This window comes from Vanacampus margaritifer, chromosome 14, assembly GCF_051991255.1.
Source record: "Vanacampus margaritifer isolate UIUO_Vmar chromosome 14, RoL_Vmar_1.0, whole genome shotgun sequence".
Lineage (NCBI taxonomy): Eukaryota > Metazoa > Chordata > Actinopteri > Syngnathiformes > Syngnathidae > Vanacampus > Vanacampus margaritifer.
Genome location: NC_135445.1, coordinates 2014377 through 2022985, shown reverse-complemented (window position 1 = coordinate 2022985; position 8609 = coordinate 2014377). Strand labels below are relative to the sequence as shown.

General features: G+C 41.2%; 1 protein-coding gene across 1 annotated transcript; it reads left to right on the top strand.

The window, feature by feature from the left end:
* Positions 1-105: 105 nt before the first annotated feature.
* On the top strand, positions 106-8554 carry LOC144033995 (MOB kinase activator 1B). Its single transcript, XM_077542485.1, has 6 exons — positions 106-482; positions 1989-2155; positions 3118-3211; positions 3388-3521; positions 5436-5599; positions 5723-8554. The coding sequence occupies exons 1-6, from the start codon at positions 469-471 to the stop codon at positions 5798-5800; spliced, it is 651 nt and encodes a 216-aa protein (XP_077398611.1). The 5' UTR covers positions 106-468; the 3' UTR covers positions 5801-8554.
* Positions 8555-8609: the final 55 nt, after the last annotated feature.

The following is an 8609-nucleotide window of genomic DNA, read 5'->3' as shown; positions in this document are numbered from 1 at the left end:
CTATCTATCTATCTTGTTCATGGACGGGTAGACGGTGTAACACTGCTGTCCACCAGATGTCAGCACAGGAGAGAAATCAGTTCAAGTTATCCTTTTTGGCATTACGAGAAGAAGTCAAGCCTCTTCGACTAGTACACTGGTGTCGGCTCGTGTTGGTGGCTCACCAGTCAACACAAGTCACGGGGAAGAGGGCAAATGTCAGTGGATCAGCTGCTCTTAAAAAAAAAAAATCTCCATATTTTTTTTGTTTTCGAATAATACATCGCGTGCACACGCCATCATCGTGCAGATAATTTGTCCAAAAGAGAGCGAGAGGGGACCGCGAGAAAGGCCGAGAAGTCACGACGAGGACTTGTGAGACTTGCACAAACAATCCTTCCTCCTCCTGCTACCTTCTCCTCTGCTGCTTTATTTTTTATTATTTGCCGAGAGAGAGAGAGAAAGACAAAGAACAACGCCTGAGGAAACATGAGCTTTCTGTTGTAAGTCGTTCTATCATGTTGTGTGCTAATTTCATTTGTTTATTGTCAAAGCCACGGATTCGTGCTGTTAGTTGCATACTTGGGAAGCGTCTGGAGGATAGCTGTGCTAGCCCTAGCATGTTCTGGGCTAAGGCTATTTCCTGGATTAACTAGCGACTCGTAATGTAAAAATGTTATCTTTAAAAAAAAAAATGGAAACGGTGATATCCCTTCAGTATAGTATTTAATCATGTGGTACTTAAATTGCAAGCGTCACAAAGGTGAAGCGTTGCGGCGTAACATTCTGCGGAAGTAGTGGCAGTTTGCTTAGGATAGATTCTTGTTTCATTGAGTTTCTGTGTAAATAAAACGGTCTAATAATAATTCGACATTAGTATTTATCCTGGATGGCCCCTTCTTTGTAGAAACATATTGTATGGCGCTGTGTTGAGACGATAAAAGCAAATGCGTCAAGTGTGTGGTCCAGTTTCCCATTAAAAGGAATGTCTTCAATAACAATACAAAATTTACAGTATATTACATGTATTTATTTATTTTTAATCAGCAACGCAAATACCCTGCTAGTAGAGGTACTTACTACTTTGGAGGAGTCCAAAAACCTATGGCAGGTTCCAGGGTCTGTCATGAAGCCTTTTTAGGTGGTGGCACTGCCACAATTGAATGTGGCCGTGATTTCGAAAAATACTTTACAAAATTCATAATGTAGGACTACCAACGGATGAAATAGTGAAGCGTTTAGTCTCAACGGCCAAAATGCACACAAATACAGGCTGCTGAGGCCATTCCCCACTATATAGACAATGTGATTTTAAACAATATTGACAAAATTCATAATTATAAATGGCGGCCTACTAATACTATGGCGGGATGAAGTAGAGAAGCTTGTATGCTTAGTGGTCAAAATGCATGTGAGTAAGCAGCATCAGTGGGGGATCCAGGTAGCTGCTTCAAAAAATAAATAAATCACTTTTCACTCCCTAGTATACTGTAATCGATACTATAATTTAAAACAGTATTCAATCAAATATATGTAGGCCTGCCTGTGGATGAAATAGTACAATATAGAAGATTCTGGCCTTGTGCCCACCAAATTTAGTGTCCTTGCGCCCTTTCCTGCGTGCTGAGTTGCTCTTGTTTAATGGGGGCCAACGGGAGAGATGACCACTCCAAAGGGGCCTCATTAGCGACACAGAGACGCTCTGTTCTCCACCCCCGTCCCGTTCTGCTCGGCCGGACATGTCCCTTCAACTCTTTTGTCAGCACTTTTGTTCAACATTTATGAAGAATTGTCATTAGGGCAGATTTGGCCTCAAAATAAAGTCCCACCTTTCCGCCTTTTGCATATAGTAAAAGCAGATGACAATAAAAATTAAAAAAAACATTTTTTTTTTGCTGTTGTTAAATTACTTAGACGTTTTACTTTTTAATTTTTTTTTCAATATAAACAAATAACTGTGAGTTAATTAATACAATGAATTAAGATGTCCCCCATCTCTCCTCTCTCAGCGGAAGTCGCTCATCCAAGACGTTCAAGCCCAAGAAAAACATCCCGGAGGGCTCACACCAGTACGAGCTGTTGAAACATGCCGAGGCCACGCTGGGGAGCGGCAACCTACGCATGGCCGTCATGCTGCCCGAGGGCGAAGATCTCAACGAGTGGGTCGCGGTCAACAGTAAGTGCCAAACTCCACTTTTGAAGCACTTTTTATGCTTGGAGCTTTTAGAGGGCTATTGAGAGTTTGGACTGTGGGAACTTAAGTTGAAATTCAATTCTGGGGGTATTTACTGGGGCCATAAGACAAAAAAAAAAAAGACTGGAAAAATGACAAAAAAAAAATTCCAAACTGCTCTGCGTTTTGGACAAAAATTGGTTTTAATTGATCTCAACAATTTTACTGACTCCCTATGAAGACTTGAGTTTTGGCTTCCCCTCAAAGACCACAAACATTCCTGCAAGGGAAAGACACTGTGAATGTTAAATAGATGTGATTGTGTTGGCTGGGAGACTCTTGTTGACTCGCTTTAGTTTTTGTCACGCTAGAGGCCACGTCGGGTCTGAGCTGCCTGCATTTTGCATACGGCTTGTAGTTAATGTGTCCTCGTAGGAGTGCTGCAAACAAAAATATCATAACTGTCCGGATGTCCACACATGGTTGATTTAATATCTTTTCACAAGTCCATGCTGCTGTTCTGTTCCTACTGTGTCTTTTTTTTTTTTTTTTTTTGTGAGGTGACTAAAAAAAGTGTATGTTAACGAAAGCAGCCTAGTTGTCAGAACAGAAACAACTTCCATTTTACTTTCTTCCTGTTTTTTTTTTTTCTTACCAGCTTCCGACTAGGCAACAAATATTGTGTGACCTGCAACATGATTTAAAAAATTTTTACAGTGTTGAAATGTGTTTTTCACAAAAGGTGTTCATTATTTCATTCTCTTTTAGAATTGCATGCAATGAAGTGGTGTATGTTTTGTTTGCTTGTTCTTTTGTTTTTTGACAGTTTGTTGACTGGAAGCAAGCATTAAGTGGCAATGCAGCACGATTAAAATCATTTTCCACATTGATGAATCGTGTCCTCGTGCTCTTAAAAAAAGGTACAGATGAACGTAACCTTTTTTTTTTTTTTTATGCCTTCCCAGCTGTGGACTTCTTCAACCAGATCAACATGCTGTATGGAACCATTACAGACTTCTGCACGGAGGAGAGCTGCCCCGTCATGTCTGCCGGTCCAAAGTGAGTCAACACCAAAATGCTCGTACCACACTTTTTTTTCCTTTTCTTTTTTGATGCGCTTCAACACATCCCCGAACTCCAACCACTTTTGTCAACAGCCTTTGGGTGGAAAATACTTGAATAATCCCGCTAAACATATTCAGCATAAATGTATATATCATGGCTGTTTTCCGCAGGTACGAGTATCACTGGGCAGACGGCACCAACATTAAGAAGCCCATCAAGTGCTCCGCACCCAAGTACATTGATTATTTGATGACCTGGGTGCAAGACCAGCTGGATGACGAGACGCTTTTTCCATCCAAGATTGGTACGCCTCAAGTGTTGAACAGGTTTAATTAAAGTGGAAGTCAACCTTAAACATTTTTTATATTATAATAATATTATATTATGTTATAATAATAATAATAATAATATGTTATACCCTCTCTAGTCTAAACATGATATTCTGATTAATATTACATTTGTGTCATTTGAGATATGCAGCAAAATCCTGCCGTTTTTATCCATCTCAGGGGGCGGCCATTTTGCCACTTGCTGTCGACTGAAGATGACATCATAGTTGCGCAGGGCTTAGGCAACAACCAATCAGAGCTCACCTGTTTTCTGTGATTGGTCGTTACCTGAGACCTGAGCAACATTGATGTCCTCTTCACTCGAGAGCAAGTGTGTGTGTGTGTGTGGTGGTGGGGGGGGGGGGGGGGGGGGGGTCCTTGGGTGCTTGAATTTGGCCAGATTTTCCGCTAATATTGAAGCATTGAGATTATCACACCTGGGGAAAACAAACCATAACTGTGCCTTTTCTGACTTGGTAAAGTGTGAATAAGGCTCCAAATGTGCCAGATAATCTCCGAGTGTGCCTCACCTTGCACTCAATCGACTCCTGATGCAAACCCGCCGAGGCTTGTTCAGTCGGGCGGTTGCCCAACAGAGCTTGAACGGCAGCCAGATCAAACAAAAGCGTCTTTTCCTCAATGCGCATGGGCCGTTTCATTCTGATGGCATATGCACGCAGTCAGAGGTGACGAGAAGGCAGCTTTCGGATGTCGCAACGCTTTCGTAACCCCCCCCCCCCACACCACCCCAAGCAACAGTTTGACCACATGCTTGGCACGAGCGCGTGATAGGATGCGCGTTAATCACGACGCGCGTGAGTCACAACCACTCGCACTTCCTCGATATGGTGCCGCCGCCGGTCCGCTGGTATCTTAGTGAGCAGTGAATGCTTGCGAACGTAGTGAATTTAGGGTTCTCATCGGGATTAATGAGATGTTCACAGACAGCTTTTAATTGTCACAAAGACATTTCAAACAAGTTCAGACATTTTTTCACTGTCGGCGAAGATCTTTTGAAACGTTTTACGAACCCTGATGAAAACCCCAAATTAGCTACGTTCGCATGCATTTGTCGCACAGTGAGATTACAGGAACTTTTCATTTATGGATCTATTTAAATTTCCACTTTAGAAATAATGATGCTGATGCTGGGAAATCCCTACAATTTTTATTTTTAAAAATGAAAAAGTTAAACTAAAGAAATGATGCAATTTTGGAAAACCTACAGTAAAAAAAAAACTTTAGAGAACGGTTTGTTTAGTATTTAATTTAGCCTGACACATGCTGATGACCCTGGAAGCTCCCTGCAATTTTTGTTGTAATTTGTAAACAAAGCTGACAATACAGTTTATAATTGAAAGGAAAAGTAATTTAAAAAATGTTGACACTAACTCTTTGACTGCCAAAAACGTTAAATAACGTTTAGTAAAATCCTATGGAGGAGTGCCAAAGACGTTAAAAGACGTTTGTTTCAAAACAGAGGTGAAACTAACCATTTTCTATTGTTGATTACTGAAAAACGGAATAAGGTAGAAACAAACTTTTTTTTCTGATGAAAGATGAGAGTCCAATCTTTCATTTGGTAGCATGTGTGTTTCCATAGTCCAAACACATAATTTTCTATGGACCTTGAAAGATCAGTCAAAATGCTTAAAATCGGCTGGCACCCACGGCATCCCTTTTCTGAAAACGTCTGGCAGTCAAAGAGTTAATATTTCCTCTTTTACTGCAAATGAATATCGGCTTGAAATATCGTGTATCGTCCTCCTTGACTACTAATAATCGGTGTCAGCCTTGAAAAAGCAGTATCGTTCTATCTCTACTCAAGATGTCGCGATGACACAATTTGACGTAATGGCCGCTGTGGCCGCATCTGTGGCGTCCTCAAGGTGTCCCGTTCAAGCGGAACTTCATGTCGGTGGCCAAGACCATCCTGAAGCGTCTGTTCCGCGTGTACGCGCACATCTACCACCAGCACTTTGACTCCGTCATGCAGCTGCAGGAGGAGGCCCACCTCAACACGTCCTTCAAACACTTCATCTTCTTTGTCCAGGTACCGTCTCCATGCGTCTCTCTCTCCACTTTGGACTTTGCCTGCCTGTCTGTCTGTCTCCCTTTTCCTCTATCTGTCTTTCTTGTTCTTATCTCACCATTGTTTCATATGGTGTCTCATCAGGAGTTCAACTTGATCGACAGGAAAGAGTTGGCGCCGCTTCAGGAGCTGATCGAGAAGCTGACCACTAAGGATAGATAAACGCCGTTGTCCTTTGTCTTTTAAACAATCTTCTAGTTTTGCACAGACACCCCCATCCTCTCCTCTCCTCCCCTCCCCTTCTTTTTCCTCCCTCAACTCTCCTCGGCTGTATGTATGCAGTATAAAACTATATTCCCATTTGGGGAAATGATTTTAAATGAGGCCCGGGGGACGCCAGATCGGGTCTGGTTGGGTTTTAAAACGCACCGGGACGTGAGCTAATCAGGAGAGCGGGGTGGAGAGCGACACTCCTCCCTCCACTATTTACCTGCTAGTTTTGTCGTGACACTTGTTGGCTTACAATGTTACAAAATAGTGCCGAGACGTCATCCTCGAAGCCATTCCGAGAGCAGAAAGTATTCCAGTATTTTCTTTTGTTTGCTGCTTTTCTCCGCGAGTAGAAAACGCATCCCAAGTGCCTGGCCCGGCATCTGCGGCGAGAACTGTACCAAGGGGAAGATCCAGGCAACCGTTTAACCTTTATTGACACGCTGAAGCCCTCTTTATCTCTGCTCGCTGGAATTAATGAGTTCAAAATACTTTCCATTAGCCGTTTTCATTAGCTGCTAAATAGCTGCATCAGTGGCATTAACTCTTTGACTGCCAAGCGTTTTCAGAAAAGGGATGCCGTGGGTGCCAGCCCATTTAAGCATTATGACTGATCTTTCAAGGTCCACAGAAAATTATGTGTTTGGACTATGGAAACACACATACTACCAAATGAAGGATTGGACTCTCATCTTTTATCAGAAAAAAAAAGTTTGTTTCTACCTTATTCCGTTTTTGAGTAATCAACAATAGAAAATGGTTAGTTTCACCCCTGTTTTGAAACAAACGTCTTTTAACATCTTTGGCACTCCTCCATAGGATTTTACTAAACGTTATTTAACGTTTTTGGCAGTCAAAGAGTTAATAGTAGAACTGGGATTTATTTGCCTGTGCCTTTTCGGACATAACGTGCCCCACCATGGGCAGACAGAAGTTAAAGCAGTTGCGGCTTGCCGCATGGAGATAATTAGATGCATGCTGATCTTGCTTTCAGATGCTGGTGGGGTTCCATCACTGCACGTATTTGGTAAATCTCACGGCCGACCAAAAACGTTACAAAAATACATGCAGTGAACTCCCTTCATATTTGTGATTCACTACTTATGATTTCAATGTTCACTGATTTTTGTTTGTTTGAACCTTTTCTCTGTTAGTCACTGAAAAACTGCTAATGTGAAGGTATTGCTTTTACGCCATCTTGTGTCATCGAAGTGCCAAGGAAATATGTTGACGTGAGGGGAGGAGCTTCATTTGGACAGCCACAACCCTCTCTTGGAGAGTGAGTAAGCAGTGCTTTGCCGCCATCTTGTAGCATCGATAGTCAATTTTCAACAAAATTCTTGTTTTGTTATTCTATAGCAATACACCGAGGCGTATTCGCTCTGATTTGTGTGATTGATGACGATTAGTTGGGGACTCGGTATTGCCTAGCATTTTGTGGCACTAGATGGAAAAGGTGCGCAACTCGAATTTCAGACTGTATATGGTTAAAAAAAAAAAAAAAGTGCAGTCATAGTTGGCGGTATGAACAATGAATTGCAAAATAGCCGGCGTTCACTGTACCGCCCACGGTGGGAAGTTGCCGCAGCTTTGAACAGTTCTCCCGACCTCTTGCCTGAATGTCTACTCTGCATACACTCGCGCGTTGTCACGCAACCGATCGGCTTTTTCCTTTCCCAAAACTGAATGTCCGCCTGTTCTGCTCATGAGGCACAACTGAGATACTTTCTATTTTGTTTTGCATGCACACGTCCCTCTCTCAAAAGTGTACTTTACTATGCAATAAGAATTGACGCGTTTAAAAAAAAAGAAGGGGGGGGGTGTTGATCCGTCACATTAACGCTGGATTTAGTTGCTTTTTACTTATTTAGACATTCAGGTTTTGAAAAGGATGGCTTTGATGTAGTTTTGAATTAGTGTTGAGCGCTTCTTTTTTTTTTTTTAATGAAACTATCTGTTTGCCAGAGGTTATACTACAACGCACAAGATGTAAATAATTAGGACTACGAAGGAGTATCACAAAAAGACAGTCTTTTTTTTTTTCTTTCACTCCACCAGAATATTCCAACTTCACACTGGTAACACACACTTTTTTTTACCTGAATATTCTCACTTTATTTTCACAAAGTTATGACTCTCTCCATATTTAATACTATGACAAAATTTTCCAATATAACTTTTCAGAATCTTACTTTTCTTTTCTCATGTGAGATGTCAGTGTTCTTGTGTGTTGTTTTAACATAAATTGACATCTTATTTTCTTTTTCTTGTAATCTACCATTTTATTGTATTTTTACTGCATAAATACTCCTTCGTAGTTCTAGTACTCTTAAAGAGGAATTAAAATAAGCATGGAGTTTAATTATATATATATGTTTTTATTTTATTTTTATTATATATATTTTAGGGGCAGTTTTCCCATCCCCCAGTTTGGATATTCAAATGGTGTTTGCTTGTTTTTGTGTTTGTTTTCTTAGCTTATGATGATGAATGTGTTCACTCATCATATAAAAGGTCATTTTAAAGAAGCCCGGAAGCATCTCCCTACCTGGCCTGTTGCTGCCTCGTTTTCATCCTCGTTCTTGTCTTTCCTGGCTGTATTATTTGAGGAATTGTGTGTACATAATAGCTTTGTATGGATGTTACAATGCTGCTGAAATGAATCCTGCTGTTTACAAGGCAAATAAAGGTGGCGTTTACTCTTTGCTTAATGTGCCACTGTTCATCTCATATCTGGGAGTAACACCCTATTGTCGTCATT